Source organism: Melanerpes formicivorus, unplaced genomic scaffold (genome assembly GCF_026170545.1).
Source record: "Melanerpes formicivorus ecotype bairdi unplaced genomic scaffold, bMelFor1.0.p_v2 SCAF_115, whole genome shotgun sequence".
NCBI lineage: Eukaryota > Metazoa > Chordata > Aves > Piciformes > Picidae > Melanerpes > Melanerpes formicivorus.
The window spans coordinates 1,180,378-1,201,864 of NW_027142467.1; the positions used below are offsets into that span (position 1 = coordinate 1,180,378).

The 21,487-nt window shown below is 52.5% G+C and overlaps 2 protein-coding genes across 3 annotated transcripts; one reads left to right on the forward strand and one right to left on the reverse strand.

Annotated features, from left to right (window-relative positions):
• Positions 1–1,059: 1,059 nt before the first annotated feature.
• ROMO1 (reactive oxygen species modulator 1) lies at positions 1,060–3,832 on the reverse strand. The gene is made up of 3 exons (XM_068167356.1): positions 3,737–3,832; positions 3,087–3,217; positions 1,060–1,413 (listed from the first exon to the last, which is right to left on the reverse strand). Exons 2-3 carry the CDS (start codon positions 3,215–3,217, stop codon positions 1,305–1,307), a joined length of 240 nt encoding a protein of 79 aa, XP_068023457.1. The 5' UTR covers positions 3,737–3,832; the 3' UTR covers positions 1,060–1,304.
• A 35-nt stretch (positions 3,833–3,867) lies between these two features.
• Positions 3,868–20,353, forward strand: NFS1 (NFS1 cysteine desulfurase). Of its 2 annotated transcripts, XM_068167354.1 has the most exons (13): positions 3,868–4,090; positions 4,210–4,277; positions 5,034–5,150; positions 6,882–6,965; positions 7,602–7,754; positions 9,443–9,536; positions 11,075–11,209; positions 13,500–13,657; positions 15,782–15,887; positions 16,230–16,311; positions 17,905–17,988; positions 18,114–18,203; positions 18,641–20,353. In XM_068167354.1, exons 1-13 carry the CDS (start codon positions 3,892–3,894, stop codon positions 18,702–18,704), a joined length of 1,434 nt encoding a protein of 477 aa, XP_068023455.1. In that variant the 5' UTR covers positions 3,868–3,891; the 3' UTR covers positions 18,705–20,353. The 2 variants fall into 2 exon arrangements, with proteins under 2 accessions (XP_068023455.1, XP_068023456.1); XM_068167355.1 differs by lacking the exons at positions 6,882–6,965; positions 7,602–7,754.
• The last annotated feature ends 1,134 nt before the right edge of the window (positions 20,354–21,487 follow it).

The window sequence follows — 21,487 nt, forward strand, 5'->3', positions numbered from 1 at the left end:
GAGCTGGTTTAGCTTGAACAAACTTTTTTCAGTTGCCAGTTGCAATTCACCAGCTGAGCTAAAACCTGAGCCAGGGCAGAGCAGTCTGCTGTTCAACTTGGCTCTCACTGGTGCAGTTTCTCCCTCGGAAGTTATGCAGCTGCATGACAGAGAGTTGTGTTCCTCACTTCAAAAAGGGAGGAAACCACCCCTGCAGCAGGTGAAGGCTGTTCAGGTGCTGATCCAGAGTCTGTCAACCTGTGCTGTCAAACAACAGTGAAAGTGGAGGGAAGATCAGTGCTGGTCCAAAAGGCAAGCAGCAGCAGATGGCAACAGCAAACCAGTTCAGCTGCAGGATGAACCAGAGGTGGGTGAACAGCACTCCCCTGTTCTCCCTGGGCAGGGCTGCACCTTGCAGACCCCCTAAGGCAGGCTAGGAAAACACTTTCTGGCAGTGCAGCTCTTGGCCCTTGCTCAGGGAATGGAAAGAGATGCAGCAAGTCCTACTGCTGGCAGCTGCCAGCCCTGCCCTGCTGCATCCTGTGGGCTGTGCTAGCCCAGCTGTTCTGTGCAGATCACAGCTCAACTTTAGCAAGGGCATTGCCCAAGGGCTAACAGAGAGGTCAGATCCAGGCCTAGTGTCATCCTCATGACTCACTGCACATCAGTGTCTAGCTGTCCCAGGACAGGAGGGGTTCTTCCTGTGACAATTCCCAGCTCTGGCAGTATGGCTGCACCTGCAGCTGTCCTCTCCCTGTCCTCATCCTGCATCACTGCTGCCAACCTGGCTAGAAGAAGGTGCCCAAGTGGCTCTGGCTTGCCCTCAGCTGCAGAAGGACTTGACCAAGTCCTCCTAGGGTGCCCTGCTTCCTGTGAGGGCACTTGCCCCACATTACCTGGAACTCAGAAATGGAGCTCACTTCAACCCAGCTACTTGTGCAAGAGGAAAGAAATTTGACAGCTGACCTGAACTGGTTAGGAATGAGTGGTCAGGAATGAGTGAATGCAACAGAGCTGCTCCACATCTACCCACCAAGAATGCAGCTGCCCAGCTAACAAAGGGAGAGACGTGCACTGCACTTACACCTCTGAAACAGGAACTTTAATGTAGTACAAAGGGTTATCAATTCTTCTTGTCGCGACAGCGAAGAGTCAGGAGGAAAGTAGAAAGTCGATAAAAAGCAGGTTCACAATCAACAGAGCAAGGAGGGTGATGGTTCACTGTCTCATGAGGAGCTCTCACCTCCAAGGATCTTAACATTTATTATGGTGCAGAGGAGAAAGAGCTGTACAGGAGCACTGCAGGGCAAGGCCCAAGCTCCAGGTTAGCAGCGGATTCCCATGCCGATGGCCATGAACGTCCCGAACGTCCCTCCGCTCTGCATCATCGTTTTGCCAACTCCGCCCATCAGCTCCCGTCCTCTCATGCCAATCCTGAGGAAAACACAGGAATGGAATTAAAGCTGAAGCCTGGCTCTTAAGCACTACAGGGACTGTAAGGTCTAAGGAATTTCATGCCCTTGATTTTTAAACCACAGATAGGGCACGGTGGAAGCTGCGTCCTTGGACAGTAACAGAGCCGCTGCAACTGCTGCTTCTGGAAACGAGGCCAGCGCTGCACCCCCTGGGAATCCTCTGCAGGCCTTCAGAGAAGCTGGAGACCTTCTCAGACTCCATCAGACAAGGCTTTGGGCCTCTTCATCCTTCTGGCTCGCTACCAACTCATCACCCACGTTTGATCACAGGTTAAAACAACTCCATGGGTTCGGAAAACGTGAAGGAGCTGATTCCAGTAGCTCCTTTGCTCAGGCGCTGTGTGCCAGAAGGGGTGGGAGAGCAGCAGCACCAGAGCTGCCGGGGAGCAGCACCACGGCTGCCTGGGGAGCAGCACCGGAGCTGCCTGGGGAGCAGCACCACGGCTGCCTGGGGAGCAGCACCACGGCTGCCTGGGGAGCGGCACCACGGCTGCCTGGGGAGCAGCACCGGAGCTGCCTGGGGAGCAGCACCACGGCTGCCTGGGGAGCAGCACCGCAGCTGCCGGGGAGCAGCACCACGGCTGCCTGGGGAGCGGCACCACGGCTGCCTGGGGAGCAGCACCGGAGCTGCCTGGGGAGCAGCACCACGGCTGCCTGGGGAGCAGCACCGGAGCTGCCTGGGGAGCAGCACCACGGCTGCCTGGGGAGCAGCACCGGAGCTGCCTGGGGAGCAGCACCACGGCTGCCTGGGGAGCAGCACCGGAGCTGCCTGGGGAGCAGCACCACGGCTGCCTGGGGAGCAGCACCGGAGCTGCCTGGGGAGCAGCACCACGGCTGCCTGGGGAGCAGAACCGGAGCTGCCAGGGGAGCAGCACCGGAGCTGCCTGGGGAGCAGCACCGGAGCTGCCTGGGGAGCAGCACCACGGCTGCCTGGGAGCAGCACCACGGCTGCCTGGGGAGCGGCACCACGGCTGCCTGGGGAGCGGCACCGGAGCTGCCTGGGGAGCAGCACCACGGCTGCCTGGGGAGCAGCACCACGGCTGCCTGGGGAGCAGCACCACGGCTGCCTGGGGAGCAGCAAGCAGTTTTCCCCTGTGCTGGCAGGCCAGGGAGTGCGGGGGGAAGCTGGAACACTGCTACTCTCTGCCTCTCAATGGGATTCTGCCAGTGCCACCCAGAGTTGTGCCTACACTCCTGGAATTCAGACCTGGGGTCAGTGCAGTAATTGCCTCTGTTCAGAGGGAGGGGACACCCACTGCCACCAGGATGCAGATACCTGAGAGCCTGCAGAATACTGCAGGAAGCGTTGGGGGAGAGGGCTGCATGTGTATCTGCACAGACTACTCATCCAGCTCAGCTTCCCAAGGCAACCTCCTTTAGAAACAGCAGGCAGAGGTCTGTGACACCGCACTCTCGAGCACACAGCGGACCCAGAGGTCGTGCCACACCACTGCCACACTTTCCTATCTGAGGCTGGGGCCAGCTGCAGGCTCTCAAACTGTGTCTAACTAAGAGCCACAGGCAAAGTTTCACCTGTGTGACAACACAGGGCCAGAGCCACACCTCCCTCCCAGCCCCAGGGCCTTTCTGGCTCTCCCTCCACCTGCCTTTGAATGCCATTTCCTCGCGTACCTGAGGCAGGAAAAAGTGCCAAACAGTGCTCCTGCTGCCATGCCCACTGCAAAGCCCATCATGAAACCCATCTTGACTCTGTCAAAGCAGCTGGGCTGCGACTGCCCGTAGGGACCCACTGTCACAGGCATCTAGAAAAGAAAGAACAGAGCTCTGCATGGACCTACTGCTCTAACATCCTCGACAAGCAAACTGAGCTGGAGAGCAGGCCCCCCCGCGTCAGGGCGCCCAGACTCGTTTCCTCGCCTGGCAAGCAGGAACAAGGGGGGCGGGGGGGGGGGGTGTCTGGGTGTCCGCCGCGTTTCGCCGTCAACAAGACCCTGCGAGGACTGCTATGTCTCACAGACCAGCTTGAGGGCCTCGCTGAGCTTTTCGCCTCAGGATGCCGGGCCTGTCCTCCCGAACTGCCACTGGGCTCGGAAGCAGCGCAGAGGGGCAGCGAATCCGCGCGTCAGGACCAAGGACTCGCGGGAGGGGCGGCCTCCGCCTTCCAGCCGGCGCAAGGCCTCGCTGCCGGCGCAGCAGGGCCCCCAGCTCTCGCTTCCCCTCACGGGTGCCTCGGCTGCGCCCCGACCCTTCCCTCGGACACCCGGGCCTCAACCGCGGCCCCAGGCTGGGGCGGGAGGGGTAGCAGCCGGTACCGCGCGTACCTCGCTCCCTCCGGCCGCGCCGCGCCCTCCACCGCTGCCCGCTCCGCGCCCGCTTCCGGCGCGCGCCCTGACGCCACCGGAAGGGGCGGGCCCCGCGCAGTCCCGCGGCCATGCTGCTGTGGCGGCGCCTGCCGGCCCCGCGCAGTCCCGCGGCCATGCAGCTGTGGCGGCGCCTGCCGGCCCCGCGCAGTCCCGCGGCCATGCTGCTGTGGCGGCGCCTGCCGGCCCCGCGCAGTCCCGCGGCCATGCTGCTGTGGCGGCGCCTGCCGGCCTCGCGGGCGGCTGTTCTCCCTCGTTGGTTCTCGGCGGCCGCGCCGCGACCGGCACCGGGACAGGCACAAGCACCGGGACCGGGTAAGGCCACGGTTGGGGCAGAGCCCAAGGCGCTGGCGGGTCTGGCCGGCGGAACGCCGTCGCGCTTCTCCCGCCGGCCTCCGTCAGCGGCTCGTCCTCTTCCCTCCTGCTCCTCTCAGGGCCAAGTGGCGATGGAGTCGGCGCCCTGCGGCCTCTCTACATGGACGTCCAGGCCACCACCCCGCTGGTAAGGGCCGGGTCGCGCTCTGTCTGCCGCCTTGCGCGTTCCTTCTGGCGCTGCAGCCGCTGTGCCCCCGGGCCCGCCCCGGCAGCGGGACACATGGGGCCAGAAACAAGCGCTGTCTCTGGCGCTCTCGCCTGGCCCCCGAGGCTCCGGCTCCCCTGGCGCTCCCGGGCTGGCCGCGGGAAAGCAGAGGCACCCGAGGGAGCTGCTGCGATGCAGGGGCTTTGACTCGGGGCACGGAGGGGTCGAGGTCAGCCTTTTAGTGGTGCCGGCACGGTGTCACCGCTCTCCACACTGTGGCCGCAGCCCGGAGTGTGCCGGCTCGGTGCCGCCTTTCCTGTCCGAGGTGCCGCGGGGTGGGAGCAGAGGCAGAGCCGCCTTGCCCGACGTCTGCGGGGTAGGGTGTTGCTTTGAGGGGCCGCAAGAAAGTCTTTAGCCAAATTCTTCACCTGTGTAATTTTCCCTGGCTTTTGAAGACTTCGTGTTTCTTCTGCTCAGAAAAGACTGTCCTTGTGTTCATCTTGCTGCTGATTGAGGTTAGTGCAGGAGAGCACAGAGCGCGGCTGCTGGCTGCTCGCCTCTGCTAGGGCAGATGGGGATAGTAGGACAGCCTCACGTTTTGGCGGTCTGACTGGAGCTAACGGCAGGTGCTGCAGCATCAGCGCTGTGAATTCTGGGGCAGGGGGAGGCCGTGGGGTGTAGCAGGGACATAGAGGCTTTAGCTTCTCTGTTCCTAAAGCTGTGGTTTGTGTCCTGCAGGATCCCAGGGTGCTGGACAGCATGCTCCCATACCTGACAGCCTACTATGGCAATCCCCACTCCAGGACCCATGCCTACGGCTGGGAGAGCGAGGCCGCCATGGAGAAGGCGAGGCGGGTGAGTCTGGGGCTCCCTGCAGCCAGAGTGGTGTTCTGGCTGGTGAGAAGCTCAGTGTCAGAGGGAAATCAAAAGCCAGGATAAACCATTGCAGTTGGGTAGTTCTCTGTGGGCTGGAGTTAGCAGCTTACCCTTTGCTTAGCTATATTCCAGCAGATTTAGTGCAAGAAAAACTTGTGAGATTCAAGCAACTGAAGGGGCAGAAACCAATGCTGTAGACAGAAGCACCTCAGGATTTGTAGTTTCCTGAGGACACAAGTGTGCAGTAGCTGGGCTAGCTGCATGGCTGACCGTTTTCCTAATCTCAGGTGTGGGTCTTGTCATTCCCTTTGGAAGTCTTGTGTTGGGTTTTGTCTGCTTAATTTCTGCGTTCTTGTCTGACAAGACCATGAATGAATAGAATAGAATAAACCAGGTTGGAAGAGACCTTCAAGATCATCGAGTCCAACCTATCATCCAACACCACCTAATCAACTAACCCATGGCACCAAGCACCCCATCAAGTCTCCTCCTGAACACCTCCAGTGACGGAGACTCCACCACCTCCCCAGGCAGCCCATTCCAATGGGCAATCACTCTCTCTGTGTAAAACTTCCTCCTGACCTCCAGCCTGAACTTCCCCGGCGCAGGCTGAGACTGTGTCCTCTTGTTCTGGTGCTGGCTGCCTGGGAGAAGAGACCAACCTCTGTCTGTTTACAACCCCCCTTCAGGTAGTTGTAGAGAGCAATAAGGTCACCCCTGAGTCTCCTCCTCTCCAGGCTAAGCAACCCCAGCTCCCTCAGCCTCTCCTCACAGGGCTGTGTTCCAAACCCCTCACCAACTTTGTTGCCCTTCTCTGGACTTGTTCCAGCAGCTCAACCTCCTTCCTAAACTGAGGGGCCCAGAACTGGACACAGTACTCGAGGTGTGGCCTAACCAGTGCAGTGTACAGGGGCAGAATGACCTCCCTGCTCCTGCTGGCCACACTGTTCTTAATGCAGGCCAGGATGCCATTGGCCCTCCTGGCCACCTGGGCACACTGCAGGCTCATGTTCATCCTACCATCAACCAGCACCCCCAGGTCCCTCTCTGCCTGGCTGCTCTCCAGCCACTCTGCCCCCAGCCTGTAGCACTGCATGGGGTTGTTGTGGCCAATGTGCAGCCCCTGGCACTTGGATGTGTTCAATCTCCTGCCCTTGGCCTCTGCCCATCTGTCCAGCCTGTCGAGGTCTCTCTGCAAAGCCTCTCTACCCTCCAGCAGATCAACTCCTGTCCCCAGCTTGGTGTCATCAGCAAATTTACTGATGATAGACTCAATGCCCTCATCCAAATCATCAATGAAGATGTTAAAGAGGATGGGGCCCAGCACTGATCCCTGGGGGACTCCACTACTAACTGGCTGCCAGCTGGCTGTGGCACCATTCACCACCACTCTCTGGGCTCAGCCTCCAGCCAGTTCCTAACCCAGCTCAGAGTTGCTGCTGTCCAAGCCATGGGCTGACAGCTTGGCCAGGAGTTTGCTGTGGGGGACGGTGTCAAAGGCCTTGCTGAAGTCATGCCACTGCTGCTAGTGGCTGTGGATTGATTGCTTGTGGGGTTTATAGATACTCAGATACTGTGGTGTGGCTGTCCAATACTAGCTGTGATCCCTTGGGGCTCAGGGGGTGTTCTGGAGGAAGTTTTGCTGTGTTTGCCAATGGTGAACTCATGGAACTGTACCTGTACATTGAATTTGCATTTCTTTTTAAACAGCAAGTTGCAGATTTAATAGGAGCTGATGCAAGGGAAATTATTTTTACCAGTGGTGCAACAGAATCGAATAATATGGCAATCAAGGTAAAAGGTTTGCAATGGTAGTTATTGATTACATTAGAATTGTACTCCCTAGAGCTTCAGGTGTCTTTGGGGGGGGTAAATGTCAGTGTGTTGTGCTCCTTAGCAAACAATATGCATCCCTGTGGTCTTCTGCTACATACATGGAGGAGATACTGGGATGCTTTGGTACCCAGGACACGTTTTTGAGGCCAGAGTATAATACTCAGTGTTTATCTCCTCTACACAAAATACAGTCCTTCTGCTTAGCTGCTTACAGTCCTTGCCATGAAATAGAGCAGAGATGCTGATTACAGCTTCTGACTGAGACTGTAGTGTTTTAACCCTTAGTACCTGGTCATCCAGACCTCTCATTGTGTGTGACTCCATTGCACATGTTAACAGTGTCTAGAACTCACATCAGTTAAGGTTTCCCAGGCTCTTTGCAACCTGAAGTGCTTTGAGCACTGAGTCCTGATGGGAAGGTGCAGTGGGAATTACAGGACAGGACCTTTGTGAGGTGCATGACTTGGGGCAGGCGGAGAAGATCCGCATTAGTTCTGTCTACATCGTAGTTTCCCTTCTCTGATGATTTTGTGTAAGGCTTGCACTCTCCAGTGGTCTGATGGCAGATTCCTTGTTCATGGATTGTGCTGACAGGGTGTTGCAAGGTTCTACAAGGCCAGGAAAAGGCACATCATCACCACGCAGACAGAGCACAAGTGCGTGTTGGATTCTTGCCGCTCCTTGGAGGCAGAAGGTTTTCAAGTCACCTATCTGCCTGTCCAAAAAAATGGGCTCATAGACTTGAAGGTAGGTTGTTTACTGATGAGAAGAAAGTGGGAACAGAAGATGTTTTTCCTTCAAGTTGATACTCAAGTGATGTGCCCCCTTGATAATAAAGGAGAAAGGATGATGAATATCACAGGGTAGAATGACAATCACCTCTCCATCACAGCCAGAGAAGGACTTTTCTCCCTGGTGCTGTATACTTCTTCTCAGCCAAAACACCCATCTCACCCCACTGTTCACCTGCTGCCATTCATACCCATGCAGTGGGGCTGTTGTGTTCCTTTCAGAGAACCCAGTACATGACTAGGAGAGGCTGCCTTTGCTACAGCAGTCAGTGGTTGAGATTTCCTGACCTAAGCTACTCAGGGCATCAGACAACAGTGATTGCAATGCTCTGTCCGTGCACAGACCCTTCTGGCTGCAGTCCTGGCTTTTAGAAGAACAAGCCTGTATTTCCTCCTGTGTCCTGTAATACGGGATAGCTTCAGTTTTATTCCTAGCCCTGTCATCTGGCATGGAGAGACCTTGCTTCTGCGTGGTGGGGTAGAGAGAGCAGGCCTGCAGGCGCAGGAGTGCTGTGTGTGTTCTCAGAGAAGTTTGTGGTGAGACCCCAGCTTAAACATTCTCCCCATCACAAGAAGAACATAAAACTCTTGGAGCAAGTCCAGAGGAGGTCTTCTGCTATGAGGATAGGCTGAGGGAGCTGGAGGTGTTCAGCCTGGAGAGGAGAAGACTCCAGGAGGACCCTAGAGCTGCTTTCCAATAGCTGAAGGGATCCTACAGGAAGGCTGCAGAGGGACTTTTCATGAAGGTGTCTAGAAACAGGACAAGGGATGATGGTTTGAAGCTGAGGGAGAGCAGAGCTTAGGAAGAAGTTCTTCTGTCAAGGTTGGTGAGACTCTGGATTAGGTCATCTGGAGAAGTTGTGGATGCACCCTCTTTGGAGGTGTTCAAGACCAGAGTGGATGAGGCCTTAAGCAGCTGAGTTTAGTTGAGAGGCATTGCTGCCCTTTGCGAGGGGTTGGAGTAGATGAGCTCTGAGGTCCCTTCTAGCCTGAGCCACTCTGGGATTCTATGACTCCTTTGCAGGATGCTTCCTTGTAGATACTGCAGTTCCTTTATAGCCACCTCACTTTGTCTAGATGTGGCTTAAGATATTTTGTGGGTGGTTAATTCACTGAGGAAAACAGTTCAGGAGAGTGTATGAGACACAGCAAAAGCCTGTTCTGAGCTGATGCAGGGTACATCTGGTCCAGCCTTTCTTGGTGAAGTGAGCTGACCCACCACCCTGTCAAGTGAGTCTTAAAGCTGCCCAACATAGGGCAATCCACTGCTTCCCTTGGGTGATGATTCCAGTGTCTGACTTTTCTCATAGGGAAACATTTTCTTCTGGAGTGCAATGGGAATGTCCCCAGCAGTAACTTGCCCCTGTCACTCCTTGACTTTTCCATAAGACTCCTCATAAAAAGGGAGTTTCCATCCTCATGCAAGCCACCCTTTATGGACTAGTCTGCTGTAATAAGGTCTCCCCTAGGTCTTCTCTTTGTATTCACACAGGAGGGTGCTCTCACCAAGATTGTCAGAGCCCAGGGGGTTGTTGGTGGTGTGCTAGTTATGAGGCTAGTGGTTAAGATTTGCTGGCAAATTGAAGCACAGGAATCTTGCTGCTTCTTCAATCACAGCTTCTACCTGTTTGAATGTTTCACCAGGAGCTGGAGGCTGCATTCCGGCCAGACACGAGTTTGGTTTCTGTAATGACTGTGAATAATGAAATAGGAGTCAAGCAGCCAGTTGGTGACATTGGTGAGTACTCCATGGCTTCCAGAGGCCAGCTGCTCTCACTGCTGCTTCTTTTCACTTCATGTTTGCAGAGCCAGGTGCTGCTGATACAGAAGATCAGGTGTTGATATAGTGAAGGAAGCAATAATAATGCTGTCCCAAATGAAAATGTCTTAAAAGGGAAAGGAGGATGGAATTCAGTGCTTTTACAGCAGGTGACAGCCTTGTAGTGCAGGTCAGCTGCAGTATCTCCAGTTTCATTCTGAATTGTGTGGTGGATGGAAACATTGTACAGAGCACCTGGCCAGACTGGGGTTACAGACTCAAATGCATTCTTGAGTACTTGTACCCAGAATTTGGGGTGGCAGGGGATGGTGACAACCACTTTGACACTGCTTTACCCCCAGTATTACTGTATGCTGCCACAAATAATTGGTTTGGAGGTCAAAAGGCCACTGAAAAGCCAGGTTATTGGAACCAGAGGGTGAGCCAAGCTCTGAGCAGGCAGACGGAGAGATGGACACCTCAAAGTAGGTGAAGAGAGACCTGGAGAGCCAGGGCTCTCTTTGCCACCTGTGCTTATATTGTCAGGGCTGTTACTGTTGTCCCGTGCTTGAATGGCAGAGATAGCTGCTGCCAAGCTCTGGTTCCCAGAGTCAGCTCTCATAACACCTTGGCAGCAGGTCCCATAGCCCAGGCCTGTGGCCTGCGGGGTTAACCTGCGACCTGCTTAGTGTGAGGCTCGTGGCCTGCCCTTAGCAGTGGCAATGCTGCTCTTGCTGGAACATGGGAGAGCAGCTGCTCCTGTGGAAGGTAATGCTGAACTTGGGCAAAGGAGGGGTCTAGGGTACAACTGTGCTAGGTACAGACTCTGTGGAGGATTAGTTCTGAGATTTTTGGATGACAGAATTGAATGATGCAGTCCCCTGCCCATGAGCACTGCACTGTGTGGGTCCTTGGAGTACTTTAGTTTAGCTCTGGATGCAAAGATGTTGACGACAGGCACTAGTGTGGCTTCAGGTGGCAGCCATCAGCCACTGGTGTGAGAGCTAGTGACAATTCTGTGAACACTTTTGAAGCTGAGGATTGCAATACTTGGAAAGCAGGGGAAATGGCCTAACAATGCTTGGCAAGTATAAACCTGAAAGTAAAGCTGGGCTGGTGTTGAGAAGAAAAATAATGGAGGAGGAAGAGAGAAGTAATTTTGTCCAGCTGTGGAGTCACCCCTGTGGGGAAACTGTTTGCAGTTGTTTGTGCTTAAACAAGGTGTGGCTTTGGAAACAATCTCACTGTTTAACATCAGAAGACTTTTTGACTTCTCAACTGAGAAGAATCCTGCAGTCTTACCTTCTGACCTGCCTGAGCCTGTGCCCAGCAAGGTATCAGCCACAGGGCTTAAGACACTTCACAGTGAAAGAAACTTGACAGCACCCATTCCTCCCTCCTTCACCTCAGAACCCATCCCTACTATAAACTGATGCTTTAGATTCCTTGTTCTGATCCCTGCAGTCATAACAATGAGGTGAGATAATGTGGGGGGTTGTGTTTCTCTTCTGTTCCAGGTGAGATCTGCCGTGCACGCAAGGTTTTCTTCCACACAGACGCTGCACAGGCAATTGGTAAAGTTCCTATGGATGTCAACGACATGAAAATAGATCTGATGAGCATCAGTGGCCATAAAATTTATGGTCCCAAAGGTACTTTTACTGAAGTGCTCTTCTAGAGAGATTTTCTTTCTGGGCCTCCCTTAAGGACACAAGATGTGAGCCAAACCTGTCTGTCACAGGAGCTGTTGCTTAGAAAACTCTTCTTACTGGACTGCATGTGGAGTAGTTCAGGCACTGCTGCCAGACTTAAAGCTGTAGTAAATGGATCTTTAGTGCTGATGGGTTGTGAGGTGGCTTCACCAAAGGAAGATGCAGTAGCATTAGGATGCTCTTCAGGTGTTATCTGCATGGTGTGAAGCAGAATTGATGCTGAAATGGTTGAAAGGAAACCACCAGGTTGTAGGGCAAAGTTTCAACCCAAGTCTGACTTGCAGCAAGGAGACTGAAAGGTAACCTGAAAGTTTAATTCCTTGGTGATTTTGGTGGCTGTCCACTTCCAATGGCTTCTTTCCCCTAACCCCAGTTCTGCATCATCTTTGAAAAATGTGGTTTAAAATCTGGCTGTGAAGTTGACTCCCAGATACTAAAGGTTCAGCTGTTGTCACTGGCACAGTCCATTTAGTTTGTCACACTAGGTGTAGACAGACAGAAGTCAGGTTTGCTGTCCTCTGTGTCCTCTTTGGAAACAAAGGCAAACTCAGTATTTTTTGTATGTTGTCTTTTTCTGTATGAGCTCTCCTTGGAACCTCTGGATGAGGACTGAGTCGTTTGTCATTGGAACAGGCTGCCCAGGGAGGTGGTTGAGTCATCATCCCTGGAGGCATTCAAGAGGGGATTGGATGTGGCACTTGGTGCCATGGTCTAGGCATGGGGTCTGTGTTGATAGGTTGGACTCGATGATCCTCGAGGTCCTGTCCAACCTAAGTGATACTGTGAGTTTTCCACTAATAACTGGGCAGATCACAGACAATTTTTCCCACAATATTATGAGCAGAGGTTACAAACATTCTTCCTGTGGTGACAGTCACTCGTTGTGTATCTGTCACAGCTGGAGGCAGATCCTCCCTTGCCTCCCACTGGGGCAGAAAAAGGACTCAGAGGAACAGATTGCAGAAGTGATGGAAAGTTTAAATGGAAAAGCAGTGAGTGTTTTACAGAAGGTACAAGCACAGTGACCAAAAGCATCCCAAAGCACACAGAGTCCCTTATAGCACACCCAGAAACCTCCCAGCATTTCCCTTCTCCTGACCTGAGGGTACACCCAAAACCCCCAGGGCTCACTCTTCCACTCCCTCCACTGTTGGGACATCTCAGATCTGGCCAGCTGAGATTAGCCTTTCTCTCTTCTCCTCCTGGCATTAGGCCTAGCCAGGCCCAAGAGGCCTGGAGATAACTCCCCTTCCACTACCAGATAGGGAGCATCTCCTACAGGAACAGCGAGGGAAGAAAGAGGAAGTGTGAGACCTTGCAGATGGATTTATGGGAAGCAGGACTTCATGGGTATGCAATGCACAGCTTCCTGTGTCCACCCACTGGGCTGGACACTCGGGGCACCAGAGTGCCCCCCTTATGGCAACAGCAGGAGGCACCCAGCCCAAACTGCCCCAGTATCATAGTATCATTCAGGGTTGGAAGGGACCACAAGGATCATCTAGTTCCAACCCCCCTGCCATGGGCAGGGACACCCCACACTAGATCAGGCTGCCCAGAGCCTCATCCAGCCTGGTCTTAAACACCTCCAGGGACGGGGCCTCGACCACCTCCCTGGACAACCCATTCCAGGGTTTCACCACTCTCATGGGGAAGAACCTCAATGAATGTGTATCAGTCAAGTTTCTAGGTAGGAAAAACAGAGTTTGAAATAGGCTGACTGTCAAAACTGGCTTATCTATTCTGCCTGCTGCAAACTGGTGCCACTGATGAGTGTCCTTAATGAGAAGAAGGGGAGAGGACTCCTAACCTGGTGCTGGCCTGGTAATCCAGGGAAAGGAGTTCTAGAACTTTCAGTTGGAATTAGTAAGGGATCTTCAATGAAATATCTGTGTGTAAAAGCTTCAGTGCAAAGGGAAGAACTCCAGCCAAGCACAGGAATTGTGAGAATTAAGGGAAGCACAGAGTCCTTAGATGGCTGAAGGGCACAGAGGCTCAAGAAGCTGCAGCTCAGCTTCTCCCATGGTGGAGGCTCTGGGAGCCTGAATGAGGAGGAGCATGAGCAGTGGAACGCAGCCTGTTCTTAGCTAATGTGCTCCTGTCTTGCTCACAGTTTTCCTCAGCAAGCTGTCCTGAGTGTGTGCTGAGGAGATGAGGAAGGTTGCTAAACCTTGAGTCCAGAGCTTTGCCACTGTGTGTGGATGCTGAAGCTGCTCTCCTTCTTTTCCAGGGGTTGGTGCCATCTATGTTCGCCGGCGGCCGCGTGTCAGGCTGGAGCCCCTGCAAAGTGGGGGAGGGCAGGAGAGAGGGCTGCGGTCTGGGACTGTGCCCACTCCCTTAGCAGTGGGCCTGGGGGCAGCATGTGAAGTGGCACAGCAGGAGATGGAGGTACGTGGGAGAAGATGCATGGCCTAGATTCCAGACAGTAATCTATCAGGGCTGGCTGGCGCTTGGATTTATGAGGTCTTTTTCAGTCTGTGTGCCTGAATTGAATTTGAGACTTGTGTTACAACATGAAGTAAATGTTTTGAGATCCTCAGGGATGGTGTTGGGTAACTGGGAATTGATGTTTCAGCTTTCTGAAGTTTCTTTTTTTGTGATTTCAATCAAATTTTCCACAATAGGCTTACAGTTGACAGCTTTAGTGATAACACAGTCTTAAGTGCTTGGACTCCTCTCTTCACTCTGAATGTATTAGCAGCATCTCTGAAATGGTTATGTAATGTTTAGTGACAAAGAAAAAGACTCCATAGTCCATTGTCATACTTACACAATGTAGGTAAGTTCAAGTTTGCAGTTTTGCAGCTAAGAATCCTTTTATTTGTTGTTTTTAATAGCTTGGGCTGTACAGGTTTTGCTAGGTCTGGTGTCCAAGCCTCTGTGTGCTGTTCCAACTGTCTGTGGGCACCAATGCATTCTTGCAACTGGAGTGCAAACATCCTTTGAGTCTGACATCCATGCACAGTATAGCAGCCTTCCAGTACCTGGAAGGGGCTTTCAAGAAAGCCAGGCAAGGACTTTTGACAAGGGCTTGTTGTGATGGGATGAGAGGCAATTGATTGAGAAGGGCAGATTTAGACTGGAGACTAGGAGGAAATTCTTGAGGGTGAGGATGGTGAGACTCTGGCACAGGCTGCCCAGGGAGGCTGTGGCTGCCTCCTCCCTGGAGGTGTTCAAGGCCAGGCTGGATGAGGCCTTGAGGAACCTGGACTGGTGGGAGGTGTCCCTGCCCATGGCAGGGGGTTGGCACTGGATGGTCTTTAAGGTCCCTTCCAATCCAACCCATTCTGTGAATCTTCCTGGGAGACAGGCAGGGACTCACCTCGTGAACTGGGTGGTTAGGGAAGCCTTGTTGGAGGACAGTGGGCCTGCAGAGCCTGAATTCGGCATGAGCTTCCTATCTGGATTCTCTCTCTTGCCTGGCAGGGTGTTGGTGTTTCTAAGTCATTTAATGTTAGAGCCTTATTTTCTTTTAAAGCTTTTTCAGGCTTCACAACAGGCAGGAAGTGCATGTGTGCCTCTGTGTGTTTCTGTGCACTGCAGCTGGTACCACACCTTACTGCTTTGTTAGTGTAAGTGACCTCATTTTTCAGTCTAAAACAGGACACCACATGTGGACAGTTCTCACTGTGTCAGTTAGATGTTGTAAAGGCTGAGCTCAGAGTAACTCATTCTTAGTCCTTGCCTACAAGAATAATCAGGGGCTTGGAACACCTCTGCTACAAGGACAGGCTGAGAGAGCTGGGGTTGTTGAGCCTGGAGAAGAGAAGGCTCCAGGGAGACCTAATAGCCTTCCAGTACCTGAAGGGGCTACAAGAAGGCTGCAGGGGAACTGTTCCCAGAGGCCTGCAGGGACAGGCCCAGGGGCAATGGCTTCAGAGCAGATTGAGATTGGATGTGAGGGACAAGTTCTGCCCCAGGAGGCTGCTGGAACACTGCAGCAGGTTGCCCAGGGAGGTGGTTGAGGCTCCATCCCTGGAGCTATTCCAGGTGAGGCCCGACAGGCCTCTGGGCAGCCTGATCCAGTGGAGGATGTCCCTGCTGGGTGCAGGGGCTGGGACTGGATGGGCTTTGGAGCTCCCTTCTATGGGATTCTATGATTTTTGTAGTTTGAGAGCTCCTAGGGAAGCAAAGGGCCCAGGCCAGAGCAGACTCTTGCCTGTGTTGCAGAATGCATCATGCTCTGCGTTCCCTGACTCCTCTCTAAACACACAGAGCGCCGTGCTCGTAGCAAAGCTTGTTGGACAGCTTGTATGTGAGGATCTTTCTGAGTGGTTTGGGATATACCTGAAGGCTGATCCTCCTGCAAACAAACTGGTGACTGGCTTTTAAAACAGCCTCTAGAGCAGGCAAAACTTGACACAGTCTTTTGAAGTTTCAGATGAGTTCTTTCTGTAGTCTGTCTAAATCCAGCTACTTGAGTATGCTCCTGGCTGGTGACACAAAGCAGTTTGAGTGAAGCCAAACTTGGCACTGCTAATTGTTTTGGTCTCTTCTGTGGTTCTTTGCTAGTATGACCACAAGCGAATCTCCCAGCTGGCAGAGCGCCTGGTCACCAACATCATGAGGGAGGTTCCTGATGTGGTCATGAATGGAGACAGAGAGCATCGCTACCCAGGTAACACCAGCCAGGGCCTGAGCTGCTTGGAGCCCGCTGGCTCCTTGGTGGCCGTGGCCATGGCTGGATAATGCACTTCAGCTGCACATGGTGTAACCAGTGCCACGAGGGGTGGGACTTGCCCTAGATATCACAGAACCACTCAGGTTGGAAAAGACCCTTAGGGTCACCCAGTCCAACCATTGACCCTACTCAACAGAATTCACCCCTGAACCCTATCCCCAAGCACCACATCGAAACGACCTTTAAGCACCTCCCTGGGCAGCCTGTGTCAGTGTCTGATCACTTTTGCTGTGAAAAACATTCAGCTGATGGAAGATGGTTTTGTTTATTGGTATGTAGGATGCATCAACTTGTCTTTTGCATATGTGGAAGGGGAAAGTCTTCTGATGGCTCTGAAAGATGTGGCTCTGTCTTCAGGAAGGTAGGTGGAATGTGTGGGAGGGATAGCAGTGTGTTTGGGAGGGAAAGCAACATCTGTTAAAGGAGGTACAAGCCAAGGAGTGGTCTCCTCTGTGCCTTGTATTTGGTTAAGGAGTCACTCTGGCATTGGTTGCATTCCAAGTTTCTCTGAGGTGGCAAATGAAGGTCAAATTTACTCCTCCTGAGAACAGCAAATGCCAACTCCCCCACTCCAAAACAAAAGCATAAAAAACACCCTAGAAATTCCTGCCTGCCAGCCATGCACGCTGGTTCCCTGTGATACTGCTGGCCCTGACTTGGAACTGCTGGGGACACTGCCTTCTGAAGGCCACCAGCACTCGAGCAGCTTCTGTCCTTCAGCAGAACTTCATGAGAGTGACAGATTGTGACTAGAACCTATCAAGGCTGGAAAATGCCTGAGTTCAGGTAGCTCACAGTGCCTGTGTTTGTGCCAGAGCAGCAGGGATATGGCACACTCTTGTATGGAGCCCTATGGCCTGCAGGAGTGCTGAGTTAATTTCTCTGTTACTGAGGCAGTCTCAGTTCTCACAGTGGAGTTAGTGTGGTGTGCAGGTGCCCTCCTTTCCTCGCCTCTGAGAGCAAAGTGGTCAGCATATCCCAATGAGAAGTTTGCTGGCACTGTGCACAGGAGGAACAAGTCTCCACATGACTGCCTCTGCAGCTGAACACTGCTGTAACTTGAAAACCTCTTCTGAGGTTCTGCTCTGTGCACTGGAGCTGCAGACAGCACTTTGGTTTGTTCTGTGTGTTGCTACCTGTAAAGCTGAGTAACAGCATGTAACCAGCTTTGCCCGCTGCTCCAGGATGGGAGTTCTCTGCTAACAGCCACCAGCTAGCTCATCTTGCTCTGGAGTCCTCTCTGTACTGTTTCATTCTGCTGCATAACAGCAGCTTGTGAAGTTTTATTTGGTTTTCTGTTTTGATGTTCTGTTGGTATGTTACAATCTCTGGGTAGTTCTGCTTGGGGTCCTTTGTCTGTTTTCATAGCTGTCATTTAGCTACCTCTTAGTCTGCAATCATAGAACTGCTTTAGCTGGAAAAGACCTCCCAGGTCACCGAGTCCAACCCAAGGCCACTACGGCCATGTCCACAGCCTCAAGGGACAGTGACTCCACCACCTTCCTGAGCAATCTAGTGCAATGCCTGACCAATTCCAATGAGATCCAGAGGAAACAGGTTTGGCTTCTGACAGCAGAAAGACCTTGGCCACACCACCGCCCTGCCTCTGCAGCCAGGCTGCGTTCCTGCTGCGTCTGTTTGCCTGTGTGTTGATTCCTCCTGTGTTCTCTGTGTTAGCTCTTTGTCCCTTGTGCTCCTATTCATTGCCCTCATTCCCCTCTAAGGCCTGCCCCTCGCATTCTGCAGCCACAGGAATAGCTCTTTTCTTGCTGGTGTTCACTGCTGGTTTCTAAGAGGCTGAGGAAGCTGATACAGGTTGTCATAAAGAGTCGCAGTAATGATTGGTATCTGTAAGTGGCCTGTTCTGGGTTGGAGTAGGTTAGTGAGGTTTCTTCAGTTGTAACATCTGCACATGAGCAGAAGTTTGACATTTGCTTGCCTCCCCTTTCCCCAGTGCCTGCACATCAGCCTCTCTGGAGCCTTCCTATGTTTTGCGAGCGATTGGGACGGATGAGGACCTGGCTCACTCCTCTATAAGGTGGGTGAGGTGCTCTTGCCTGTGCTTCCAAGGATTCCTCTTGTCTGATAGGAGTATGTGGTGTTTGTGTCCCAGCTCTCTGTTTGCACGTGATCCCAGTCCTTAATGGTTTTCCTTGGGTGTAGGTTTGGCATTGGCCGTTTCACCACCGAGGAGGAGGTGGACTACACCGTGCGGAAGTGCATACAGCACGTCAAGAGGCTGCGGGAGATGAGGTGAGGCTCTGCGCGTCGGCGCCGGCGCGGCAGCCAGCGAGGGGATGGATTTAGTTGTCTCTGGTGGTGCCAGAGTGGACAGGGAGGGAGCCTGATCTTAACAGGAGTGAGAATTTTTTAAGGAAGCAAACTTTATAACAAACCTTCTCTTGGATCCTGCCTTGGTCAGGGAAACAATGCAAGCAGGGCAAAGGCTTCAGGCCCAGCATGGGAGCGGGTAATGAGGTGGAGCACCTGCCCTCTCACCTCTTGTGTTTTGGGTTGAGGATACAGCTGAGGACTGGTTGTCTGAAGCTTGCTGACCTCCAGAAGGAGAAGATGGGTAGATGGGTCTCTCCTCATTTCTCCTGTCACTGATTGAATTGCCTGTTTGGTTATTGTTGTTGATGTTGTTGTGTGCGTTTCTGATAGCCCTCATTTGTCTCCTTTCTTTACAGCCCCCTCTGGGAAATGGTGCAGGATGGAATTGATCTCAAAAGCATTAAATGGACTCAGCACTGAGAGAACAGCTCTGTCCATGGACTAGATGTGGATGTAGAGTAAAATGCATTTTCTGTACATTCCTGAACAAATTTTTCCAGCACTTCTGGTTTTTGCTGCTTGCAGTTTGACTGGGAAATTACCCTCTGTGGCCACAAAGTCGAAGAAGCCAAAAATTGAAGTAGTCTTTATCCTGGAGAGAGGCAGGATGCTGTAACACATACTGCATTCATATTGACACAGAGAAATTGATGCTAAAACATCAGTTATTTGGAAATGCCTTCTCTAGTAAGAAAAGGAAATCAGGTTGTTGCACCTGGGCCAGCAGGGTGCTGGTGAGAGGTTGTTGCTTCTCAGTGTGAAAGGTCCCCTTGTAGCTGTTGTGTTTGCAGCACAGAGCTGTTGCCAGGACCTCTGTGTGTTTGGGGTGGGCATCCTGCAACAGCAGCTGGCTTTGTGCTACTCAGATGTGTCGTGCTGTGAGAAATTCTCAGATGAGAAGCAGCTTGGCACTTGAAGAGGACAGCTCGGTGTGGCTGTGCCTTCACAGCTCAGTTGTATGTGCAGTTCCAAACAGCTTTTCTCAAGCACTGTTCTTGGCTCTGGTTTCACCTGCTCCAGGGTGATGCTTGCACAAACTAGTTTGCATTAATTCAAAACATACTTTTGCATAGAATTCTCAATACAAGGGTGATGCACTTTGCTGTCCCCTCCATTGTGCTGTGCTAGTGTTTTTTCTAAGGACAGAAAGCTAGAGTGCCTGGGGGAGGGAGGTGGGCAGAGTCTGTCAGTCAGTGGCAATAGCAGTTTGGTTAGGACACAGTGGTGATGGTGGTTGGGAGAGCAGGTAAGGTGCAATGCCTTAATGCAGCCTGGGGTTTTTTGCTTCCCTTGGAATAAGTCCTTTGCTGTTACTCTGTTTGCCTGTGAGCTGTTGGCTTCTGTCATGTCAGGGAGTCTTGCCCAGCTGAGCCTGGATGTTTTGCTGGAGATAAGAGCAGGTGGCTCTGGGTGACAGACCTCACGGCTGTCTGCTAGCGACTTGTAAGGGAGTCCATTCCCTGGGGTCTGTTAAAAATGAGATGAACTCATAGTAAAGTCCCTTTTGTTATCTTTGTTGATCTTTCCAGTAGGAAGCCTAGCCCCTTATCACCAAGTGCCTTTGTTTCAGCTGCTGAAGCAGACAGTTCTCCAGTTGGTTGTGTTGATGGATGGATGCTGTGTTGGCTGCTGAACTGAATGCACTCTGTAGAGAGCACATCTTCAGTCGTGGGTGGTATCTACCTCGGGAGTGGACTGTGTAACGTAAAAGCTGAAGCTGAGTCCCACAGGGTGGATTGTGATACAGCAGCTTATGTTTGGAGTTTTTCTTTTGGGTTCCCAAGGACAGATTTGGTTGCAATGCAAAGCTAAGCCTCAGTTGTTCTAGTAGAAACTACTGGCTTTAGCAGTTCTGATGCTGTGGGGCTGGCACCTTGTGTTTCATCTCAACATTGTAAAAACTACCCTGTGCATGAAGAGCTTTTGCAGCTGTGTGTGCTCTGCTCTCTCCATGGGCTGTGTGCTTTTTCTGGATGAAGCATGTGAGAACACTTTCCCAGCATGTTTTAGAACTGTGTGTTTATGAAATTGTGCTTCATGGATAATAAAAACTATAGAGAAGACCTAAACTTGGCTACTTTCAGCCTTTTTGGATCCACCTGTCTGGCTGAACTAGGCAGCACAATCAGCTGATAAATTTCAGCCTTTCATTAGAGAGCAGCAAAAGATCAAACTCCTTCATTTACTTTCTGTCATGAAGTCATAGAGTCATGGAATGGCTCAGGTTGGAAGGGGCCTCAGAGATCATCTACTCCAACCTTCCTGCCATGGGCAGGGACACCTCTATACTAGACTTGGTTCCTCAAGCCCTCATACAACTTGGCTTTAAAGACCTCCAGGAAGAAGATACCCACAACCTCCCTGGGCAACCTGTTCCACTGTCTCACCACCCTCATTTCCTAAGCTCCAGTGTAACCCTGCTCTCCCTCAGCTTCAAACCTTTCCCCCGTGTCCTGTTCCTGGGCACCCTTCCCAGCTCTCCTGTAGGATCCTTTCAGCTGTTGGAAAGCAGCTCTAGGGTCCTCCTGCAGTCTTCTCCTCTCCAGACTGAAGACCCCCCAGCCCCTCTCAGCCTGTCCTCATAGCAGAGGGGCTCCAGCCCTTGGATCATCCTTGTGGCCCTCCTCTGGACTCACTCTGATAGTTCCATGTCCTTATGATGGGGACCCCAGAACAGGACAGAGTTGTTGAGGTGGGGGTCTCACAAGACCAGAATCAAGTCAACCCTTGGCTTTTGAGGAGTTCTTCTCAAACTTGCTGCCTGATCTGTTTTGACAAAAGCTCAAATGGTGATTGAGAAAAGGGAGCTCCAGATGTGATGCTGCTGCAACACAGAATTGTGATGGAACAGAGATTCTGCTTGCAGGGAACACGCAGGGAAGCTCATTCACACTCCTAACATCTTTGAAAAAAATAACAGAACAAGGTGAGGACAAAGTTCCAGTGGAGATGCTTTTGCCCATGATGCAAGGAAGTAACAGCAGGGATGAGCAACTGGCTGTCCACCACTGAGTGCAGCTGAAGCATTTTGTATGGGGAAGTAAACTTTGGGAGGAGAATATTTTCAGGTGGAATTGCCAGTAACTCAGAAGGGAGATGTGGAGGCCTGTGGCATGGGAGGGGTGTTGGGGATTCATTGCAGCCATCTGCAGGGCATTCAATGAATAAGAGGATAGCAGGAGGGGGAAGATTTAGTGCCAGTG

Coding starts and splice junctions, on each gene's coding strand:
- ROMO1 (XM_068167356.1), bottom strand. CDS start 3,217: ATGCCTGTGACAGTGGGTCCCTACGGGCAGTCGCAGCCCAGCTGCTTT. Junction 1,414..3,086: donor GGCACTTTTTCCTGCCTCAG/GTACGCGAGGAA, acceptor TGTTTTCCTCAG/GATTGGCATGAGAGGACGGG.
- NFS1 (XM_068167354.1), top strand. CDS start 3,892: ATGCAGCTGTGGCGGCGCCTGCCGGCCCCGCGCAGTCCCGCGGCCATG. Junction 4,091..4,209: donor GGCACAAGCACCGGGACCGG/GTAAGGCCACGG, acceptor TGCTCCTCTCAG/GGCCAAGTGGCGATGGAGTC. Junction 16,312..17,904: donor GTGGCTCTGTCTTCAGGAAG/GTAGGTGGAATG, acceptor CCCTTTCCCCAG/TGCCTGCACATCAGCCTCTC.